The sequence below is a fragment of the Barbus barbus genome (assembly GCF_936440315.1).
Source record: "Barbus barbus genome assembly, chromosome: 22".
Classification (NCBI taxonomy): Eukaryota; Metazoa; Chordata; class Actinopteri; order Cypriniformes; family Cyprinidae; genus Barbus; species Barbus barbus.
In genome coordinates, this window is record NC_136750.1 from 25,834,972 (window position 1) to 25,859,780 (window position 24,809).

Sequence of the window (24,809 nt, forward strand, 5' to 3'; positions counted from 1 at the left end):
GTACATTTTGTACAGAATCTTAACCGATGGTTTTAACAGCACAAGACGACAGTATTAGAGTCTACGCTGGTCATGAGGTCCAGAGCAGGAAAACCATTTAAGTAAGCGCTCGCACCTCAAACTTCACATCGTCTCATCACAGGCAGTGGCTTGATGCCAGAGGTTACAACACCATTTTAGTACACTGTCATGACATCTGAAAGCATATTACATTAACTGCATCTCATAAGCATTGCGTTCGGATTGGCTGTGATGCATGATTATGTTGCAGCACAGATATGCAGTGCTAAGAGACGTTACATTGCCTGTGACGAGAAGCCTTCAGACATGGAAAGTCTGGAAGATGAGCATTTGAGGTACTTTACAAAGTTGACGTATACCTCTTTTCCACCCTCATGGTGCCGTCCCACACTTGTCGACTGGATAAAAGGTGATTCGCCAGAAGAAAATAAAAAACACGTCCACACATGGCCCTTAAACCTGTTTATGACAAAGCAAGAAACAGTATAGTCAGAGGGCAAACAATAGGATAATGTCCTCACCAAATACAATTTGGTGAATTGTAAGTAATTGGAAATCGGAAGTAATGAGAAAAACTGAAATTGCAAATATTTCAAAAATACAATAAAAAATACAATAACATTGCTAAACATTATTACAATTTAAAATAACCGTTTTCTATATTAATAGATTTTAAAATGTGATTTAATTGTTAAATGGCAAAGCTGAATTTTCAGCATCATTACTCCAGTCTTCAGTGTCACTTGATCCTTCAGAAATCCTTCTAATATGTTGATATTCTGCTTAAGGAACATTTCTTATCTTCAATGTTAAAAACAGTTATGCTGCTTAATATTTCTGTCTACCCCAACACTGGCAACGGCGCCATTTCAGTGGAAAACTGGTGATAATCGGTTGCGTTTCTGATGTGTGAAATGCTTTGTGATGCAGTGAATGTAAAATGTATTCTGTTGTTCGATATCGGCTTGTTGTGCCTTATCATTTGTCCTATAGTTTTAATACGAGAGGTTCCTCAGAGCCTTTGGGCGGGAGGGGACCAGGCCATTTTTTACAGACATCTTTTTTTACATTTCAGAAGTTTTATACATTTCTATGTTTTGCTGTTGGTTCGTTTGGAAAAGAGTGGGACGCTCGGGTTCTTAGACAAGCTGAAGATTGAGGAGAGCTAAATGTTAAAAGTTTGCTTGTTTTTAGCTTGCGGCCATCGCACGGCCCCAAGGGATTCTGTACAATATCACGCTACCTAATGCAAGTGTCAAACTGTATCATATCATTGTAGGATCATCCATTCTTGGCTCGTCATGAAGAGACATAGTAAACAAACATGTAACAGTAACCTAGAAATGCTAAAGCTCTCAACATTCATAATTCAACAGCATGGTAGCAAAGGAAATTATTTGTGTGTCAGTTAACAGTACCAGGATGTGAACATACACAGCAGGAACGAGAAAATCGGATGACAGAAAAACATAACCAATCAATGACAGATTTAGTCTTCCGATGGAGACGGACTTGCTCACAGAAACACAAGAGATGTAGTGGAACTACACAAATATGTATAATCAATATGCAGCTGAGCCCATATAAACTATACACTTCTTAATTTTTTTTCTCTTTTCGCCCACTAATTAGTGATTACTACTGGTGAGCAATAGGATTACGAATTCCAACAAATCTCTAACCCTAAGTAAATGTCATTAGGTAGCCTAACTCAAAACTCAGAACACCCTGCACAGCAACATTTAAAAAACACTCTGAACATCTGCAGCACCTGCACAGTAACTTGCTAAAAACCACTTAAAATATCTGAACAACTGCATAGCTACACCCTGGCAACCATCCAAAACACCCTAACTGCACAGTAACATGGTAAAAAAAAAAACACTCAGAACACTTTAGCAACTGCATAAAATGCCCTGGAAACCACCCACAACACCTTAGCACCTGCATAGTAACATACTAAAAAACACTCAAAACACCTTAGCAGCTGCATAACAATGCCAGTAACATTCAAAAAAACACCCAGAATATCTTCACAACTCCATAGCAACACCCTGGAAACCAACCACATCCTAGCAACTGCACAGTAACATTCTAAAAACCACCCAGAGCATCTTCACAACTCCATAGCAACACCCTGGAAACCAACCACACCCTAACAACAGCACAGTAACATTCTAAAAACCACCCAGAACATATTTGCAACTGCATAGCAACACCCTGGAAGCCAACCACATCCTAACCACAGCACAGTAACATTCTAAAAACCCACCCAGAACATCTTCACAACTGCATAGCAACACCCTGGAAACCACCCACAACATCTTAGCAACAGCATAGTAACATTCTAAAAACCACCCAGAACATCTTCACAACTGCATAGCAACACCCTGGAAACCACCCACAACATCTTAGCAACAGCATAGTAACATTCTAAAAACCACCCAGAACATCTTCACAACTGTGATGTTCACAAATGTGATGTTTTTATCAGCTGTTTGGACTCTCATTCTGGCGGCACCCATTCACTGCAGAGGATCCATTGGTATGCAAGTGATGTAATGCTACATCTGATCTGAAGAAACAAACTCATCTATATCTTGAATGGCTTGAGGGCGAGTAGATTTTCAGCAAATTTTCATTTTTGGGTAAACTATTTCTAAGTGTCTGGGCAGACAAGTTAATTGAGAAAAACAAGATTTTTGACTCAATATCTACAGTATAGGCTGAAGGAGTTGTCAAAATGGTTTAGATTAATCCAACTAAATCAAAACAATACAAAAGCTTGATGTTACTGTGGTTATCCATCACTTATGGTTACAGGCACGACTCAAGACTAGGCCTGAACAGAATCAGACTTTCCCCCACATTTTTCTGGAAAGAAAAATCTGCAAAAATCTTAGCCAAAATACTTAATAAATATAACTTCGGTAGGTTCCAATATTGTGGAAATCAATGAAACGGATTCTGTGCAGGCCTGCAAGTTTAAAAATAATTAATTGTTTTCTGTTGTATGTACAGGACAATTTAGTGTCACGTCTGTTAGTAAATACAGTACAGTTGTCAACCCCAAATACTGAATGTGTGACTGGACACTCTTTCTCTGTCTGTTTTTCTGAAACAGCATGTCCGTTGGATGTACCAAGAAAAATTTGGGGTGATTTCAAATTTATATGTAAGGCTTAAATAGACTAAAAACCCTCCTTCAGATCTGTAAAGGAGTTATAAATGTGTGGGACGTGTACTTCTGGAAGGCACTGAACTTTTTGGTTTGAACACAAAGCAATAGAACAGTACCCATGATGCAGTGTGCAATAAAAAAAGGACATTATGACATCATAATAAACAAACTAAATGATGAATTGTTTGTTTTATTCCTCATGTCGAGGTTTGTGGGATAACAGTGAATCTTTATCATACACAAACACACATTGACGTACCTTCTCAACACTTTCTGTCATTGGGACTGTGATGGATTCAGATGTCTCACAAAGAAGAGTCAGGTTAGCATTTCCTCACTGAAATTAAAAAATAAAAACCTTCCCCTGGTGTTAAATTATTCTGCTGACATCCAATCAGCTGGCTTCTGGCTTTCTAAAGAGGACGAAGCAGCAGAGATTATGAGCGGGGAAAATGGAATGCAATTTTTGCCAGGGATTTTCTGGCCAGAATAATACATCGAAAGTGCTGAAGCCTTTGAAAACTCTTCCTTTTATCAGCTACACGAGTTCGTCTGAGGAGAGAGAGAGAGGACAGGTGAGAGAAAGCGACAGAGAACGGCATGAATGAGAGAGTTTAAGTAATGGCTGAGGGATAGAGATAGTGAGGGAGTTTTTTGGTGAATTGTGCACATGCATCACACTTCCTGCGTTCTCGGTGGAATTCTAATGGCTGTGGCACCGAGTCGAGGCTTTTATGGGAGATATCAGAACCGCTACACTTTTCCAGGTTAGACATGACCTCCTCCACCTACAACCACAATATTTCTGAAGCCCCGAGAGACGAGGAGGCACAGGAATGAGTGAGAGTCAGAATAAAAGATAGAGAGCTAGCCTGTGACATTCAGAACGAGTGAGAGAACTAATGAGGACAGCTAAACGTACAAGGATTTTGCTTCACGGCTGCAGCGTTAAAGGATAGTTCACCCAAAAATGACAACTCTGTGATCATCTACTCGCCGTCACGTTGATCTAAACCTGTGCTGTTACAAAAATAATCTTCACCCAGCTTGTCATATTTACTGTATACTGAGCATGTTTCACAACATAACAAAAACAAATAGCATAAAGGTAGTCCATACACGAAATTATGAGCTTAATGTTAGGAAAAGATTTCAATTTGCCCACTTTTATGGTGTTTTGTTACTGTTGTCATCCCATTTGCTATACCCACAATTTCAGCTACTTTTCATTCATTTCCAAAACTTCCAAAAATACAAAGGAAACCAGATTCACTATATTTGATTGGAGGAACAGATATATTTAAAAATAGCATAAATAAATAACCATACAAATTTTGACATCTCTCGTGAGGGAATGGACGACTTGTACCATGAAGTACTGCAAATGATGTAATCAGCCATGACATCACATTAGATTACAAAATATTCAATATTTTCTTCATTGAAATAAATAAAATAAAATATAAATATTAGATGAAAACTTGAATTAGAAAAAAATAGAAATGTTGCATTGACAAGTTAAGTTGAAGTACAACAAAATAAATACAGCTAAATAGAAATATTTAAAATAATAATAAAACCAGTCCAAACTACTAAAAATTAAAAGGACAACTGAAACCTTGAGCTAATTTCAAATATTTATAAATATTATAACAGTTAAAAAAAATCTCACCAAAACATCAGATGAGGTCATCAAACTTTTTACAGAAATTCTTCATATTTGTTGGTTTTTAAAGTTCTTAAAATTGACACATTTGAGACTGCAAACAATCATTTATTATACACGATATCAAAAACAAATTATATCAAGAACTGACATCAGTTGGACACAGTTACAGGTTCATATCACTGTAAACACACACACACAAATTGAGAAAAATCACAGAATTACTCATGTGAATAATATTGCCTACAGTATATCTAACACTTCAGAGTAGTAGTAGACCAAACAAAACAACTAAATCCCAGCGGCACAGTAAACCATAGGCTTACACCTCAATCCAGAATCAATACGGGTCTCGGCGGATCATGTCGATGGGTCTTAAAATTTCATGAATAAAAACCCCACCGGCAGTTCATTAAGTTCTTTAATTAGACTGCAAATTTCATCACCTCAGTCTGCAGTCACAGTTCTAAAGGAATCCTTTTCTCCTGAAATCTCCTGTGTTTGTCTTGGTACTGTAAGGTATGCCACAGAGGTATGTCAAAAAAATCATAAAAATAGCTGTTCAGAAATGACTCCAGCTTTGCTGTAATCTCTTTATTCATAGACTTTATTCATGTCATATTTCATTTGGAATGTCACCGTCACAGTCAAATAGGTTACTTAACTAAAAAAAAAAAAATGTCTATTTTGGCTGCACTTGAACACAACACACTTTACATGGCTTTCCAGTGCTGTTTAGTAAAGTCTGTCAGTAAAGCTTAACGTCTGAGTGTATTTGCGTGACCCTTGGCTACAATCGCTCTGACAAGCTAGGACTCGTGTAAAGTCGCGGCTGTCGCTCCAAAAAGCTTCTGGAGAAACCCGGGCACTGGAGAGGGAGGGAATTTACATTAGAAAAACACATACACAACTGCATAGTGACAAATCTCGACAGGAATATTCGTAAAAACACGTCCATCCGGGTTCCTGAGGCATCGCAGGCTTGTTTAAACCATATTCCTTCCTCGGGCAATTGTGCCCTTGTTTTCTTAAGGCCACTGCGTGTGATATCAAACTTCCATTCATGCCTTTCTTTTCCATATCCCTCTTCGCTCCTCTTCTATCCCCACACAGACTTCTCTGTATTGGAGAATTGCAGTTGGACGGCTTCACCGCTCTTCTTGTTGCCCTAGAAACAGGAACACGGTTTTGAAAACGCAGGCGAAATGGGAACAAATCACTGAACGCGGGCGCGACAAATGTACACAAACAGAGTGCGGATTCGGCCTCTTCATCAAGGTCGCCTCCCTTTGAAAAGCCTGCCCTGCGAAGGCCAAGGACTGTCCGCGGACACCTCGCGTTACCAGGACAACCAGCGTGCAAATCAAAGAGCTAGGTCTGTTAAACAGAAAGACAAATGACCTGCAACTGCCTCTGTATGGCACAGATTTCTGGAACGCTGTTATTCACACATAAGTTTGGTTATGAAACCTAGTTTTCCTACATAGACAGTATTTTAATGCATCACCGGAATGCTCCCTACGCAAAGCCTGTTCTAAAAAGGTAGCCAACAATAATATCCTGAATTTAAAAAACTCTTTTTGGCAAGCGCAGTGGAAAATCCATTCAAGATGGCAGATTCCTTGAGCTGAGAGAAATGTTGACTAAAAATGTACGTTTCATTCAATACTGAAAGTTTTATTTGCACTATTTTACCCAATATTTGTGTGCTGTTTATTTCTTAAAAGCTTATTAGCTCAAAATTTTGTGCCATTAGCTTAGCAAATTCTTTGCTAATTTCCTCTACCTTGTGTGTTGCAAGTCAACGTAATATTACAAAAAACACGATTTACAATGAATACACATTCCTGGTCTTATTGTGAATGATTCAGGTGTACATTTTTCCAAATCAAAATATTTTTGTCTCGTATTAACTTTCTCCACCTCTGGAAACGATTTCACTACAAAATATATTGACTTTTCAATTAAAAAAAACTAATAAATCACTAAAAACTAAATTATTAACCCTCAAAGATAAATAGATCAATTTGTTTCAGAATTCTGTTAATATTTGATTTTTGTCCACCAAATGTGTCGTTGTTATAAAGTATCAGCTATTTTTAGTTGGGTATTATTTGATAGTTTTTGGGGGGTTTAACAAATGTTGCAATTGTTCTACGCTGGGTCTCTGAGGGTTAAAAACCAATCCAAGCTGGTTTAAGCTAGTCGTTCAGACTGGCCAAGCTGGTGTTTTTAGCTGGTTTGCTTGCTGAAAAATGCCCAAACACAGGTTAAGAAAGCCAGGCAAAGACTGTACCATATGCGACAGCTGAGGAAATTCAGGGTCTCACCAGCAATCCTGAAAACTTTCTATTCAGGGACCATATAAAGTCTATTGACTCTCAGTGTGGTATGGAAACAGCTCCAATCAGGACTGCAAAGCACTACAGAGAGTTGTGCGCTTAGCTGAGCGCATCTCAGGGTCTGCTCTCCCCTCTCTGCAGGACATCTACCTCAAACGCTGCAAAAGTAGAGCTGTTAAAATCATCAAGGACTCAAATCACCCTGGTAACCGTCTATTCACTTTGCTTCCATCTGGTAAGCGCTTCTGTAGCCTGATGGCAAAAACTGAGAGACTTAGGAGGAGCTTCTTCCCCCAGGCCATCAGGCTCCTAAACTCTAACTCTGTGTCATAACATCACATAAAAAAAAACTAAAACCAGGCTGGGAGACCAGCTAATAAATTTTTCCCCGTTCAGCAGGGTTTATCTAAGGCAAAGCAGTCACTAGGAACATGATTGATTAATTCCTCTCGATTTGGACAGATTATTCTCTTAATTAACTTCCTCAATAACTACAGGACCAAAACTGACTCCACATACTGCAGGAAATCTGAGCATGATCCCAAGGGGGGTCGTACGGCATTTTTCAGGACTGAACGCTTGATACTTTAAGTGACAATGGAAGTTCTGAAAAAGCAAAGGCGAGGGAAAAAAAGAGTAAAAACTGAGGTCATTTCAACCGAAATGCTGTGAAGAAACTGCAGGGTGTGGAAAGAAATTGAAGCATATTTTCGAAAACACTTCCATAAATGTCCATTAGAGGTCACTAAATAATACTCTACTGGTCAAAAATTTTGAATAATTTAAGATTTTTTAAAAAAATTTTAAAGAAGACTTATGCTCACCAATGCTGCATTTATTTGCTCAAAAATACAACAATTTAAAATAACAGTTTTCCATTTAATACATTTCAAAATATAATTTATTCCTGTGATGCTAAGCTGAATTTTCAACAGTATAGTCCAGTCTTTAAGGTCACATGATCCTTCAGAAATCATTCTAATATGCTGATTTGGTGCTCAATTTTTATTCATGCTAAATTATTATTTTTATCATCAGTGGTGAAAACAGTTTTTCTTCTCTGCATTTCTTCTCTTCTCTAACATCTAGTTGTCAAATAAATATATTTTATATTACAACTCTTATTGGCTCCTTGACTAATTGCTTTTGTTCCTCTTACTTAAAGCACTTTGGATAAAAGCACTGGCTAAATGTGCAAATGTAAATAAAGAGTTATTATTCTTGCGGTTCTGTTTGGTGCAGCACAAACTCAATATAAAAAAAAAGTAGCATAGCAATGAAGTTCAGTGGTGTTGATGTCTAATTTCAGCTTATTTTCTTAAAAACTGAGTACTTGTTTTTCTGGGTTTTATGCCTCTTTAATAGCAAAGAGTGACAGGAGAAAGTTGGGAGGTTGTTAGCATATTTGCTAACCGTTTTTGTTAAGGCACCATTTACAATGTTTCTTTAAAGGAAAGCATTTAAACCTGCTGTTGTTTAGCTAACCTTGGTAGCAACAGCCTTTAGTTTAGCCAGAAGAGAAGACTTGTTGGCATAAACCACCACTTCCTCCTCGTTCTCCTCTCCTTCTCCTTCCATAATGGCACAGCTGTCCGCCGCTGGTAACTCGCACTCTTTATTGGCTGACATCACGAGTTTGGAATACTTATACTCCAGCCTATCAGAGCACAAAGATAGAGAAGCACGAAGCTTATTAGCATAAACAAAGAGATGGTTGTATATCTCCAAAAACAAGAATCATACTTTTTGTTCTTCTTCCAGAAGTAGCAAGTCAGGGAGACGAGTAGAATAGCACAGAACAGTCCGAGCCCAGCGCCCACCTTCAGCCAGAAATCAATGGCCTCACATGGAGACGTTCTCTTCAGCGGGAGAGTCAGTCCTCCAGTGCACAGCCGAGGTTCGGTCCACACAAACACAGTGTCCTTAGAATGAAAATTTGCATCATTGCATTGTTAATTGTGGGTGCTTTTTTGGTCTATATGAAAATGTCATTATTTAGCTACACTATGTTCAAAAGTTTGGGGTTGGTGAATACAAATTTCCAATGCTGTTATATATTTCATATTCATTTATACAGTCTATTCATTAGGAGTTATGATTCTTTTATTATTACTCCACATTATATTCACATATTACCATTTCATGTTAATGGCATATACTCAAGTATTACACATTTATTCTCTTTTATTGTTATCCATTCCATTTATACTCATATCCCATTGACGTAGTATTTTCTTTTAGATTCCACATATAAAGGTACATCTTGTTATGATTAAAAATTATTTATCGGATTATGGAAACTTATTCTCAGCCAAAAAAACAATTTTATATGCAAGGATGTTTTGCTAAATTTGTCTTATCGGGTTTTCTGGGTACTATGTGTACTCTTCTGTTCCAAGAACTGGTATTTGCAAAGTGCTATTTAATGATTGCGAAGATCTGCTGTATCTAAAGATGTAAAACCACAGCCCCATCTGTATTTATCTTATTTTTATCTGACCTTATCTATTGCATTTCATTGTCATGTTAACACGATTTAAGTGATGGAAAATATTTGCATCTGACGTTTATCGATTGGACATAAACTTCTTGTGATGTTATAAGAGGATATAAGTCTCTAGTATATGTAAATGTTTAAAAAAAATAATAATTTTACTGAAAGACATTGCCTGCCTGGATCTCTCCTTGCATCGGGGTCAATAAAATTTAATTTTTTTTGATAAAAGCTACAAAATAACACACACCTTTGGTAATAAACTAAATAAACGGAATAAAAATCAAACAATGCAAATACATATATGAATATATTTTAAAATGTAATTTATTCTTGTGACGCAAAGCTGAATGTTCTGCAGTGTCACATGAACCTTCCAAAATCATTTTAATATGCTGATTTGCTGCTCAAGGAACATTACTTTTATTATCAATGCTAAAAAGTTGTGCAGCTTGTAGAGAACAACATTTATTTGAAATGGAAATCTTTTGTAACATTGTAAATGTCTTTACTGTCACTTTTGATTTAATGTATCCTTACTGAAATAAAAGTATTGATGTACTTAAAAAAAAAAACAAATAATAAAAACTTACTGACACCAAACTTTAGAACAGTAATGTACTTAGTTTTTCCCTTTTCAACTTGTGACAATACGAAAAAGTTATTTGTGTCACTCTAAATTCAAGCTAGTCATCATCATCATCATCTTTCAAACTGTACCTGTCACAAACACGTGAACACCCACTGCGATTTTGTTCATCATTTTTGTTTTGGCAGCTTAATGTGAGGAATATTCCGCATATGTGTCACCACATGGAGTTCTGAAGAAAACAAACTTCCCCTAGATACACTTCTGATGATAAATTCAGTGGAATATGCACAAGTCACGACAGATGCTTTTCTTTAGTAGACTGATTTTATTACTTACATCAGCGAGGACCAGACTATTATCTGATTTAAAGTATGTATTAACTTGCAGTTCCCTACCAAAGCCAGTTTTAACTGCACTTGGTACACAATCATTACAACTAATTTCTCAGTCAATAATATATATATACAGCGATTCATTAACAGAACTAATGAAAGAGTACCTGCACTCCTGCCTTACAGGCTCCTTCAATGGCGTGGTAGTCGACAGCAGTGCAGCGCGGGCAGGCGCTAGAGCTCTCCCACAGGAAGTGGAACGTGCAGCCGTCACAGGTCCCTGCAGGACACTTACTGACACAGGACAGAGGAAGTCAAACTAAAACACATTGGGGCTAGTTTTAATTAGCAATTGTGCTGGTTTTGTTTGAGACCTGGCAACCTTGAATGAAACCATCTTAGAGTGATCTTAAACACGGTTTAAAAAAAATATATATTTTAGAGAAACTTATTTTATAATTATAATAGATATAATGCAATATAATTGTTATATCATACATGTAATTGCACAATAATTGCAACAATATTAACAATCCATAAAATATAAAATGTGCATATATATACACTTACAATAACATTATTATTATTAATAATTTTATAATATTATCAGACACATAGTAATATATAATCACTATAAATATTTATACTGTAAAAACTATACTATAAATACAACTATAATAAAAACACTAGTCATTACTTACACTAAAAGTACACACATTTAAATAAATAAAATATATATTCTGAGATATTATATATACATACATACATACATACATACATACATACATATTACTAATCCATAATATAAATGCAACAAAAATAAGTGACTACACCTTTGGTAATATCCAAAATAAATTTTATAAAAATAAAGCAAGACAAATACATCAACTCAGTGGCCCTGCAGTGAGGTGATTTGGTACGGCATGATGGGAGATGCCCTGTACCAAATTTAGACTGCATTAACAGCAGTGCGCTTGTTTGTGTGTGTGTGTGTGTGTGTGTGTACCTGGGCACAGATATGTCTCCCCTTGTTGTTTTCTCCGGGTTACAGTGCAGAGAAACCACTGCATTCCTGCCTCTCGGACATGAGGTTGTGACCTGTGAAGATCTTTACAAATAAAAGACGCCATTAAACACGTAATAGATGATAGAAGGAAAAGAACAAACATCACACTTTATTAAAAAAAAACCTAAAACTAAAACCCCAGATAACGGTATATGAGAGGAACTTTAAGAGGCACTTTAGGTTTGATGACGTAAACACTAGTACCGATAGAAGAAGTGGACATCTGGGATTCTCTCGGATGCAGATGGAAATAGTTCTGGTCTGGTGGTTATTCCGTTAAGAGATTTCTCCACTGTGGCTCCTGTGGCACAAACACACACACAACCTGTCTTAGAGGACACATGGGGGTGACAGGCTGCTCAGCAGGAAGTGCTTAGTTAGCAGGACCACCCATAGATTCAAGTAATTAATCGTATTTATCACTAAACAAGACGCCTGTTTTATATATGCTGAGTTTTATACCTGAGAACACAGATGACCGGCACTGTGTAGAATTAAAGCAGCAGAAAACTACAGCACATTTTTATTGATTGGAGCTTGTCTAATATATTAACGGCTCTGACCAGAAAATATTCATAATCTTTTTATGAAAACATGTGTTCACCTTTGAATTGTACAAAGAACATATAACAACATCCAAGATTTTTATGTGAATATTGTGTTCCATCCAGGTCCCGACAATGCTTAATTTAAAAGATGGAAACATGCATTGATGCACTTGTTTTAATTTTTTTAATTATTATATTTCTGAAAACAATCATTATGATATTTTATTTTAATAATAATAAAACAATGTTCTAAAATAATATACAGACATATACATAAAATGTATATGGAATATTTAAAGAATAATGCAAATTTATATACACTTTATAAATTTCATTAAATATATAATAATTTCATAAAAAAAAAAAAAGTAAAATATTACATAATATATTGTTTTCAGGCAGGAATGTTGGGGTGTTACAAGATTACCTATGTGGAAAGTATTGTTATTCTGTTTCATGTACATATAAAAAATATTTTGCATAACTGTCATTCCAAAATCTACTCATATATAATGCATTCAGATAGTAAAAACAAAAAATAACACTACATGAAGATGTTTTACAGTTGCCACAGTCCCCAAGTGGTCTCCTCATCAACAACAGCAGCGCTGAAAATGTTTTTGCTCATAGGTGATATTTTATAATTATTGAGCTTTGATGATTAAACTGCAAATGACTTTACTTCAATTAGAAGTCCCATTGGGATTTGACTTAATTAAATAAGCCGTTAAGGACGCTTTTCTCCATTATTTACAGATAATGGAAAGTCTGTTAAATATTTAATTGATGTCATAACTTACAATATTAATTTTAGCAGCCTTATTGGTAAGCAATTCAAATGAACGAAATATGGACATGCACATCACAAATGGTACACTATCGAGAAGTCAGAATACATTTTTCGTTTTGAAATTATGAAATGTTCTCACCCTGAAAAGTGTCGGCCAGGCTAATGGACTGAGAGGAAAGAGCTGTTCTTAAGCCCCGCCCATCAGATGGGATAATAGTTGATTGACAGAGAAAAGCCTCCACTGAACTGCCCAGCTGACCACCTTCAGTGTCCTCATTGGGCAGGTTTGTGACATTATCTCTGCAGACCGCAGCCTTGTGACCCTGACAAAAGACAGATGAAGGAATAAATCACATTATTATGTAATTTCTGCTTATTTCAGGTGTTGGTATCGTACCTCAGCTCCACACAGGCTGATATTGAAGAGGTGATAATACTTTGTGCCTTTTGCAGTGAAGCTGGGCCCGTTCATGATGGACCCAGCGGAGTTCAGAGCACTGAAGTCATACCGAAGTGTCCGATTCTGGTCAGTGTATGTGAACAAACAGTCGCTGAAACACACACTGTGCTCCTATAATTGAAACATTCAAGAGAGAACAGTCACACACTTATTAGTTATCATTATTCCTGAAGCACTTTCAGTAATGCCTATTTTCTCAACCACTAAGCCAATGGAATTAAAGGGGTCACATGACGCGATTTCTTGTTTTCCTTGTCTTTAGTGTATTATGTAGCTGTTTGTGCATGTATAAGATCTGCAGAGTTACAAAGCTCAAAGTCTCCCACAAAAGGATGTATTCTACCAAAAAGTGAAGGCTGATCCAGACCGGGCTAAAACGCCTCATTAAAACACACCCCCACATGTCTCCGTCACGATGTGGAAATATTTGCGTAATGCCGCCCAAATGTTCACGCAAAGAAAGAAGGCATGGTTTCAGTAACCGCAGTAGTGTTGATGCAGCCATGTCAGGGAGACATGTGTGTTTCTATGCAAAAGCACTTCTTTCAATTAGAAGTCATTGATTAAGATTTGTAGAACAGCACAACCCAAATGTTCAAATTTGTGCAATGCATTTTATGGAAGACAGTTTCGTGAACCTAAGAGAGTAAGTTACAAGGCTGGCTGTGCACAAAGGCCATTTCTAAAAAATAAAAAAAGGGAAAATTCCGACTTTGCTATGACAATCTGGTGCTTCTGAATCAGCGACTGTAAATATGTTTTGTTATTAGTTCAAGTATTTGCTATTGACTATTCAAATGCGGAATTTTGCGCGTAACGCGTCGTGTGTATGTGTTTGTGAGGGGAACAGGGTCACATTACAACCCGTCAGAGATCGTCTTAACCGCGGCTTGTGTACTGCAAATACATACGAGCATCATCATTGTGTCTGTCACGCGACTAGTCTGTTCCTCTTTCGGTAAAAATAACTGATGGTAAAACTAACTTGAAGGCTGAAGCTCGAGATTATGGTAAGGGGCGTTACAATTCCGACGCGTGCTTGTGGTGTTCATCCAATCACAATGCACCGTGTGAGCTGGCCAATCAGAGCAGACAGGGGCTTTGTAGAAAGTGACGCGTTTGAGAGAGGTGGGGCATAGAGGACCTAATGTACAGTATTTGAAAAATAATGTGGTTTTTTTTACATTAAAGCATGTCAACATATTCTGTTACACCAAATACACAAAATAATTATCTTTAAAATAGCATCATATGACCCCTTTAAGACTTATGTATCTGTTTGTTTGTTTAATTGAAAATTATAAATTTTACCAATTTACATAATGACTTCACAGCATTTTTCATACAAAATGACCCTTCACCATATTTTTTCAGTATTTTCTGAATATTTATAGTGAATAGTGATAAATGTCATTAGCCAAACTTTATATTTATTACTTATTGAAAAACATTATATTACATTATAGTGCATATTATATTTAAAGTTAAGTGTAGCCGATATTTCATTCAAAATTATAAAATTATAAATTAAAACTAATTTATAAGTGCTACTCTGCCACCTAAAAACAGAGAAACAGTAGTTGAAATACCTTGTTGCTTTTGCTGCCTGGCCCACAAGGCTGGCACGCTTCTTTGCCATAGATGTGATGCCCAGATAGGATGGTGTTAGGAGGGCACTCTTGGCACCGGTTGGTCTGTTTATCAATGTAGTGTCCAGCTGGACAGGGCACACAGGAGGAGCCGGCCTGCTGAGACTTCAGGGCACACGCCCGACACGCTGATGCCACCCCATCCATGGCATTAGTGACAGTCACAGAGTAAATCTTCACCATGTCATTTACATACTGACGCACCTGACGGACAGTGGAAACAACCATTATGACTACTGTCATTATTTAAACATGTTTTTTTATCAGTGTGAGTGTGCATGTATATGTACTGACATCACTAGCCTGACTGGTGCGTTGAAAAGCCCAGGTGAACGCAACAGAAGAGTCTTCAGTCATGATGTGTGTGTAACTCTGTTTGATTTTACTCCCGTCCCATGATTCAATGACATTTGTGCTCCTTCTGTTCACATCCTGAAGCAACAGCAAAATCAATAACACTTTAAAAAGAAATTAAAGTCTGACCATTTTAAATAAACGTAAAAGGCATAGTACAACTAAAAATGAAGATTCTGTCATCTCACTTATTATCTACATTCCAAACCTCTATGACTTTCTTTCTTCTGTGGAGCACAAAAGATCATTTGAAGAATGTTGGTAACTAAACAGTTCCACAGAAGAAAGTTACTTGCAATAACTCATCCAAAAAAAAAGTTTGAATGTATATTTTACATATTTCTGGAGGCAGAATGGGTTAATGTGTGGGGGAGGTACGATTTTGTTTCCATTCCACACCAATTACAAGCAGTCATGAGCGAGTTAACATGTCAAAAGTACCAAACTTCATCAAATATTTAAGTGCACGTTTAAAAGCAGATAAATCGGTCTATCAAAAACAGCAAATAGCTCACCGTCATGAAGTAGAACTCGCAGTCAGCTGAGCAGCTGGTTTCAAACTCAAAAGTGATCCGGCCGTACTCACTGCCGGATGCTCCTCGAACTGAGACAGGCAACCTGATACGACAAACAGTAACAGACGCACAGCACAGGTTATGTAAGGACAAACACGTCTGCATACACACCAAGTTCTGTACCAAAAGGACATTATGTTCTTGTAATACCAACTCACACAGCAGAAACGTTCATGTACAGCATGTTAATCACACAAGGCTTTAATGAGCTTTAATGAACGTAATGCGCAGTGGGCGGCACTTGAACAGTGTAGTTGTGTGGAGGTGGACAAGTACTTGAAGACTCACTTGAATCCAGGCACCGTGAGAGTTAATATGAGATAATCGTTATCTGAACGACCTGCTCCTGATTGTACATGATCACCCGCTACTTCCCAACCTAAAACACACAAAATGTTCAAGATATGAAGGTATTATGCACACAATGTACACAAAAAAGTAGAAAATCTCATTTATCAGTGACGCAACAGCGATACCTATCAGTAAAAACAAGCATTACAGCCATATACTGTAACATAATACCACACCATACTCATGTAATCTCTCACCATTCAATCCATCACAATTGTTGTTGGCCACGTTGAAGCAGGATGTCTTCATGTTGGCAGGCAGCACGTTCCACCACTTGTACTCATACCCGAGGACAGGCTCCGTGCCAGCTGGACAAGGCTGGCATGCTTACAGATGCCACACAATCCATGTTAAATATCTTTTGGCTGTTTGTTTGAAATTATATTCATGCTTTTGAAATAATCATAATTCATACGTCCTTCTTAAGATGTCAGGACGGTTTCTCACCTTTGACCCCATCGGAGTAAGTCCCGGGTGGACAGGGAGAACAGGTGGCAGTGTCGTTGTTATAGAAACCAGGATTACAGGGTGGGCAAGGCTCACGCTGACCAGAAGGTGGCAGTGTTACTGCGCCAGCAGCAGCTGCCAAACAAATCTGAGGCTCTACCCACTTATATATGACCTGAGTCTGAGAGAGACAGCATTTATGTACTTGTATGTTTTAAGTGGAAAAATAAAGAATATTTATATTTTACGACATTTCTCTCTCTCTCGGCCTATTTTTTTTTTTTAGATAATTATTTTACCTTTCCATCTTTATCACAGGTGCTGTATGTCTGGATGTAGTCTTTTTCGGAGCATGGAGGTCTACTTTTGCACATGGCAGAGCCTTTTGCTATTAAAGATACAGAAGAGTCATACCTCACATAGACATGAATAGTTTGGAACTGGAAGACAAGTCTAACACAAGCAAAACTATTCAGTGTTAAAGAGGACTTATTGTGATATGAGGTCAAGGTTTTTTTTCTTTTGGTGTTCTATTCCTTTAAAATCAAATGGCTTCATCTCTGCATAAATGTGTGTGCATACATATCAACAATTAATATATATATATATTCATATGCATGTATGTACTTACAGGCGTAGTGTGTTTTTGTGTTGCAAGGTGTGCAGGAGCTGGCCCCTCGGCCAGAGTACGTGTCCCGTGGACAGGGCTCACAGGAGGAGGAGCCCGGGGTGCGGCTGAACGTCCCAGGCTTACATGGAAAACACTCTGATGTATATGCCACACCTGAAGGAGAAAAATAGTTTCATATAATCTTTCAATGAGGGGAAGCATTTTTTTTTTCAGATTAAAATGGAGAACACACTCATAGCACATCCTGACCTTCGATCCGTATGTTCTTCAGGAGTACAGATTTGACTGCTTTAGAGCCGAGTGTGACTCTAGTGGTTCTCCAATACAGGATATTAGTGCCAGAATTCAGATTCACCTGATATATGAGGAAAACAACTGTTCTGTTACAATGATTTCTGAAGAATCATGCGACACTGAAGACTGGCTGTAATTCAGCTTTGCGTCACAGGAATAAATTACATTTTAAAATATACTCAATCGTATTTCATAATATTTTATCAATCAAATAAATGCAGCTTTGGTGAGCAGAACAGACTTTCAAAAACATTTTTAAAAATCCCCAAACTTTCAAATGGCAGTTCAAGCCTGAGTATACAGTTATAGTTAAGTGTTTCTGACTTACACTATGTGTTCCCCACTCTCCATGAGTAGTTAATTTGATCAATTTTTTATTTGAATCCTGGTTCATCTCTTGACACTGGTCGTTCTGAATCTGTCCAAAAAAAATTTATTTGTACAATACAGAATAGCTGCTTTTGATGTCTTAAAATATCTTGCACAAATATTTCAGAGCCAAAATGGGATCCAAACTTACAAAGAACTCAAAGAAGATGCTGTTATCCACATACTGGTAGTCAAAGGACACTGACCCCGGCTTCTTCAAGTGTACAGTGTAGATCAGAGACACAGTACACTCATCTCTGGTGGACTCCAGATACGAGCCCTGAGCGACCCACTTTGCACTAAACACACACAAATACACAACAACACACACACACTGTGGTGACTACAGTCTTAAGTTATATAACTTCAGGATAAAAATAAATGATTGGTTTAATACTTGTATCGTTTCATTTCCCTGGAAATGTGTGTGCCTGCATGAATAAGTCTGTGTATGCTTTAATCTGAATTTTTGATATTAAATAAATAAATAAAAGGAAAGGGCAAAAATACAGTGTTTCATTGCAAAGACTTTCATGAGAACTTGGATTGGGAACAGTCATTTTAGACGTATCTGACTGGCTGTAAGTAAAACTGTATCTTATATGCATGTTGTCTTTTGAGCATTTGGATTTTATTTCTGTTTAGTGTTGGACAAATAAACAGAACACATAATCAATACCTTTTAAAACACACCAAATACAGAAAGCAAAAATCAAAACAAATCCTATACACGACTGAACCCTCTAAAGCAGTGGTCGGTGGCCAAAACTGGCCCGCCTGCAATTATATCTGGCCCGCGCCCGCAGCCAGATTATTTTGATAGCGGCTGGTTCTGAAATAAATCTGTCATGACAGCAACAGTTGCTCACAATCAGAGTATGTGAACGGAGCGATGTGATTTTGAATGGACCGAGGAGCAGATTTTTAAAAAGTCAGAGCGTCGTGGTTTTCACTCGCTCCACCACCATCACAAGGACAATTCATGCCAACGACCCGTAATATAACTGCATATTTAGCAAGAATTCACATGTTAAACATATTTAGCTAGCTTGATAGAGAAGGATCACACAAATCAGAAAGAATGTGACTATATGATGACAGCGATGGACATGAGCAGTAAGTTATAGTTCAAGGAATTTGTTCGTTCCTTCTAGATACTGAATATTTTCAGCTGAAAGCATGATTTAAACAAGTACTACAACACTTGTTCACACGCAATCACTCTCTCAATATTCAAACAAATGTAATCTTACAGTGCTACTTCATCTAGACGTTAAACCGAGGTCCTGACTCTCTGTGGTCATTAAAAATCCCAAATTTCCCCATTGGCCTCTGACCATCATGGCCTCTTAATCATCCCCATACATTGATTGGCTTCATCACTCTGTCTCCTCTCCACCAGTAAGCTGGTGTGTGGTAGGCGTTCTGGCGCACTATGGCTGCCGTCGCATCATCCAGGTGGATGCTGCACATTGGTGGTTGTTGAGGAGATTCCCCCCTTCTATGTAAAGCACTTTGAGTACCCAGAAAAGCGCTATATAAATGTAACAAATTATTATCTGTATCCGATTTCGAATGAGCAGAAATCTGTAAGAAATGCATCGATCCGTAGGTAAAATAACTGACGAAAACGTAGTTATTTTCATCATAAACAAAATTTGCACCACAAAAAGCAGCTATTATAATGCTGACAACCATGTTATTAGCCATGTGGACGTGGTAGCAAAAACGATTGCACACTAGTGTTCCAATAAGTCACTTTGAAACTCTCCTGTTATTTTATTTATTTAAATTTTTAATATACGTGATGAACAGAACTGTGATATTTCAAACATACTGAAATACTTTAGACGCGGAGCGGTGTTTCTGATATCAGTGAGTGCGGAGTGGGAAATGGTGAACCCGGAGCGGAGTGATTATTAAATGCTCAGAGCGCGGAGGGGAAATTGTTGACGCTCCACTCCGCTCATATACTCTGCCGGACACCGCCACATAAATGTGGCTTTGTTTATGACTGTCCTCCTACAGGATTTAACACAGAGTAACAGCTCACTGCCAGTTACAAAAGACACTGTAACAGTCTGTCACAGGCAATTCTAGTTGCATTTTTCATCAATTAATTTCTTAAATTATCCTTAGACTATGTTCTGGCCCGCCATCTAGTGGCGAAATTTTTTTTTGGCCCGATGCCAAACTTACTTGCCGACCCCTGCTCTAAAGGAACTGACCTGCTGCAGGTGGATGCATTCTGTCCGTTGGGTGCATCATCAGGGCTGGTTGCCAGGCTGCTGAATCCAGGAGGGATGTCGTCCCACTCATCCAAACGCAGGCCGCTGCCCAGCGAGTAAGTGCCAGCCGCACACTGAGTGCACTCTTGAGCAGACATCTCCAGAAACTCCCCCGCTGCACACGAGAATGCTGACCGAAGGACGTAACAAAATGTACAATACATTTTATGCAAAAGAAAAAACATACTGACAAGATCAATCACTAATCCAAATACTGCGTGGGTCAAGTGCACCAAAACTATCTTTGTCTATTTAAATAAATTAATATTTAAAATAAATAAATAAAGTTTGTTTTCAATGCCATGCCAGCTTATTTTGTTAAATAAATAAATAAAATACGCAAGCTATCATAATATTCCTCTGAAAAAATATTACTGATATCATAACTAAGTACATATTAACTTCAATGTAATATGGGGGTCATGTTTTAAACTATGAACCTTTTGTTAATATTACACATGACTAAAAATAAAATACAGGGGCCAAAGACTGAGGTTTTGGGAATGATTACTCTGGGGCCACTGAACATACTCTGTCCAAGAGGAAATTCCTCTGTGCTGATAAGGGGGGACCAATATGCTGTTCAAATTTACACACTTGACATTCAAATTGCATGGAATCACATTAGTGTACACATTCATGCATGAACATGCAAATAAACACACGATGTCCATTTAACAAAGTCCCTTGTCATTTAAAATTAAACTTCCAGTCTGTCTAACACACTATGTGAACCTACTGCAGTCGGTGCCCTGCACAGGTTCTGGTAGTCCTGTACACTCTCCTGAATTCAGAGGAATGGCCACCCTCCATCTGGACCCGGTGCTGTCACACTCCGTGTACTGAAAGTAGTAGTCCGCCTGCGAAAAAACAAACAACACATCTAAATTTAACAAGATACTTGTGTTTTGTGGGTGTGGATGTGTGAAGTTTGACTGTAAAAGAGTAAAGCACATGGACGCTTGAGTATTTAATTGGATTTAATGCAGAGGACAGTAAAACAGGTCGTAATATGCCTTAATAAATCCATGAGTCATCTGTCCGGAGTCTGTTGAGCTCACACTCTTTCCTTTCCAGACATCAGCGTTAGTGTGGTTTCAACTGTATACGGTTCTTAAGTTTTTGAACAGATCTTTATTGTTCGCAACCACGCACTGCTGACTTTTCGTTCATCAAAGCCTTTAACGATTTCCCCTTCACTCAACAAGTCTGTGTTTGTGAAAATAAAAAAAAAACTAAAACTGCAATTTCTTGTTCATAAACCAACTGAACAACCAACTTGGACATTATGTTATGTTAACAAACTGGAACATATTTGGTTTAATTTTTTCCTCAGAAATGCACAATATAAACTTGCATTCTGCGACTTGTTCCTCCGAAATGCGCAATATAAAAACTCATAAGTGCATAAATCCAATTCTGAGGGGAAAAAAAGACTAGATATTTTCTCAGAATTGCGAGTTTATATCTCACAGTTGACTTAAATCGCAAATCTGAAAAAAAAAAAAAGTCACAATTGCAAGATATAATCTCGAAATTATGAGAAAAAAAAAACAAAAAAAAACAAAAAAAAGAGTCAAAATTATTCTGACTTTATTTCTCACAATTGCGAGTTTATATCACGTAATTCTGACTTTATAACTCGCAATTGAGAAAATAGTCAGAACTGCAAGATGTAAACTTGCAATTGCGAGAAAAAAAGTCTGAATTGTGAGATAAGTCGCAACTACCTTTTTTATTTTTTATTCAGTGACGGAAACGGGCTTCGGAAACATACTTAGTAGACTTGCAGTCACACAAATTTCAATAAAAGAGAAAAATGACTTGTTTCAGTCAACTCAATGATTCAATGAATGACGCACTCATTATATGCAAAGACAAAATACTTGCTCCTACCTATTGGCATAGCAAAGTAACCTGCATTAAAAAATAAATCAATCAATGTACAAATCTGAGCAACTCTTTTAGCGAACAGATTCAAAAGAGTCACTGGGATGACGATTTACTGATTTAGCTGAGATGTGACCATTTTGTTTGGCCAAAATGCAACAAAAACCTCCGAATAATTTCTTTAACATCACTTGCCGGCAGATCCTCCAGCTCTTATTGAGTGACTGGGAAGGAAAGGCAGCTATCAGGAGGAAGCTGATAATAAAACCCAGAATGCCCTGCGGGTCAACATACGGGAGGGCAGAGTGAGAGACACAGCTCAAAACAGGAAATAGCTTCAGATATTACCATACAAAAGCCTAGTCCATTACCACTGTATTAATGTGCCACTGAATGGCACAATGCAAGATAGCGTACAAAAAAATCATGTAATCAATGCTTTCTATGCAGCCATTATCATCACTTTAGCACATTATAACAAAATATTAATATGTCAGTGCTTTGGTTATCAAATCTTGTTTTATGAAGAATCAGATTTGAATGTCAAACCCTAAACTTCCCAATGCATGTAATTCCGTAAAAGCAATGGAGTATATTACAGAATCACATGTAATAATTCTGCTTGTGCATGTTTTAAATAACTTGTCTGCCTTATCCATTTATGTAAATAGCATGCTATACTGTTTTTAAGATCTCATTAATTGCATCTTTATCAAATTGCCTCTAAATAAAAAAATTAAAAAAGCTGTTTTTACTTTTACATGATAATCTTTTTTGTTCTAAAGGTCCGATAAACTGTTCTATAAATAAATTTAAAAAACTATTATTTCATATGCCAGGCTTTATCGGATAACGTAAATAATTAATGCAGCTTTGAGGGAATTGTGTAAAATTATCATCTGATTTTTGTGAATGCATAAGCCAAATAGTTCCAATTCTGCAATATTATTCCTTATTCATAGCCAAGCACTGCAGTCAATCTTTTAGTTTATGGGACACACAGGGATTTTAACAGTTTTTCCATGCACAAAGGCCAGAGGAAGTACTGAGTCTCAGTGAAAGCTGTTTCAGCGAGGCTATTCTTAGCATCATATCACCAGGCTGTTGTGATGGGCACGCAGGGTTGACCATCTCTGTGAAAATCTCCGTTTAGCACTCCACTAGAACCTTATTCAGCCATTACCATAACATTAGACATAAAACACACACCCTGGCTGGATGACAAATGCATATTTAAAATGAGATGCCCATCCCAAACAGCAATCTGACACCAATCAATATACCGAGACAAAAAGCATATCAGTTTCAATATCAATATGCATCTGAAAAGCTCAAGATACCTTAGTATGCCATAAATACATAAATGACTTGAGAATAAAATGATATTCAGCTTAAAAAGGATTCTAAATACCTGTTTAAAAAAAAGAATTTGATAAAGAACACAAATAAACCAAAAGTGCCTAAATCATGATTTCAAAAAATCTAAATTCATAATCAGAGCCTCAAAAGCCATTTCTCGCAGAATTTACAGCTCTTGTAAGAACTTAAAGAGTCACATTAAGCACTTCAAAGCTTCCAGAGACGTGATTTAAAGCTCATCAAGAAGCCTCTTGCAGAACTATCTTTTGTAAAAACATGACTAGATGTTCACCAACGGTATTTGACAGTGTGACAGTCTGATTCCTACATGTTAAAGCAAAGAAAGCCATTAATAACAATTGATATTGAGCATCTAAACCAGCCTACTTCTCATTGGTTAGGGCTTTTCAATCTGACGCACGCACCTTTTACTTTGGTTATTGTAAGGTGTGACAACCTACATTATCTTGCTGCACGTGTCGGTAAAGAGACTGATCCCAAAAGTACAAATAAATGTATGGAAAACCACAGCCAGCGTGTGCAAAACACAGAAACATCAGTGAGAACGATCTCTCACCTCTTTACACGGGCGCAGGTGAGCGGCAGACGCGTTCAGGACGAAAATAAAACATATCCACCACGCCGTATGATCCAGTACAAAACGGTTTCGGTGGCGGACAATGGCTTTCCTCGTGCGCTCCATCGCTTGCCGAACGGAATAACGGGACCGTCCCATCATATCAGCGAGCGACGTCAACATAGAACGTCATCTGACGGAGCCGCTTTGAAGTCTTAGAAATGACGTCACAACGGTGTTACCCAAATTAGGACCAAGAAGAGTAATAGTGCATATCTACTTAAATGTTTTAATGTTTTCACGTTTGTGTATAAATACACACCGTAGAGTCATAATATTAATATATTCGAATAAGTACAATGAACATTCAGAACACTGCTTTTACATTTACTAATAAAATAATCCAAAGCATTTGTGATTGTTATTCATATGCACACCACAAGATAACAGTCGTTTCAAAGATATTACAATGTGAAACGCTATACTGTTTTTTAAACTATTTAAACATTAAATAACTTCTTCAAAATCTTGAT

General features: G+C 37.4%; 1 protein-coding gene across 1 annotated transcript; it reads right to left on the reverse strand.

Moving 5' to 3' along the window:
- Positions 1–4,958: 4,958 nt before the first annotated feature.
- On the reverse strand, positions 4,959–24,465 carry LOC306888632 (endosome/lysosome-associated apoptosis and autophagy regulator family member 2-like). The gene is made up of 22 exons (XM_079447072.1): positions 24,277–24,465; positions 21,190–21,310; positions 20,391–20,580; positions 18,314–18,461; positions 18,122–18,211; positions 17,749–17,854; positions 17,500–17,652; positions 17,168–17,256; positions 16,869–17,049; positions 16,619–16,747; positions 16,359–16,449; positions 16,011–16,113; positions 15,436–15,573; positions 15,082–15,345; positions 13,430–13,603; positions 13,172–13,355; positions 11,899–11,995; positions 11,635–11,736; positions 10,796–10,922; positions 8,954–9,132; positions 8,696–8,867; positions 4,959–6,036 (listed from the first exon to the last, which is right to left on the reverse strand). Exons 1-22 carry the CDS (start codon positions 24,457–24,459, stop codon positions 5,968–5,970), a joined length of 3,090 nt encoding a protein of 1,029 aa, XP_079303198.1. The 5' UTR covers positions 24,460–24,465; the 3' UTR covers positions 4,959–5,967.
- Between the last annotated feature and the right edge of the window lie 344 nt (positions 24,466–24,809).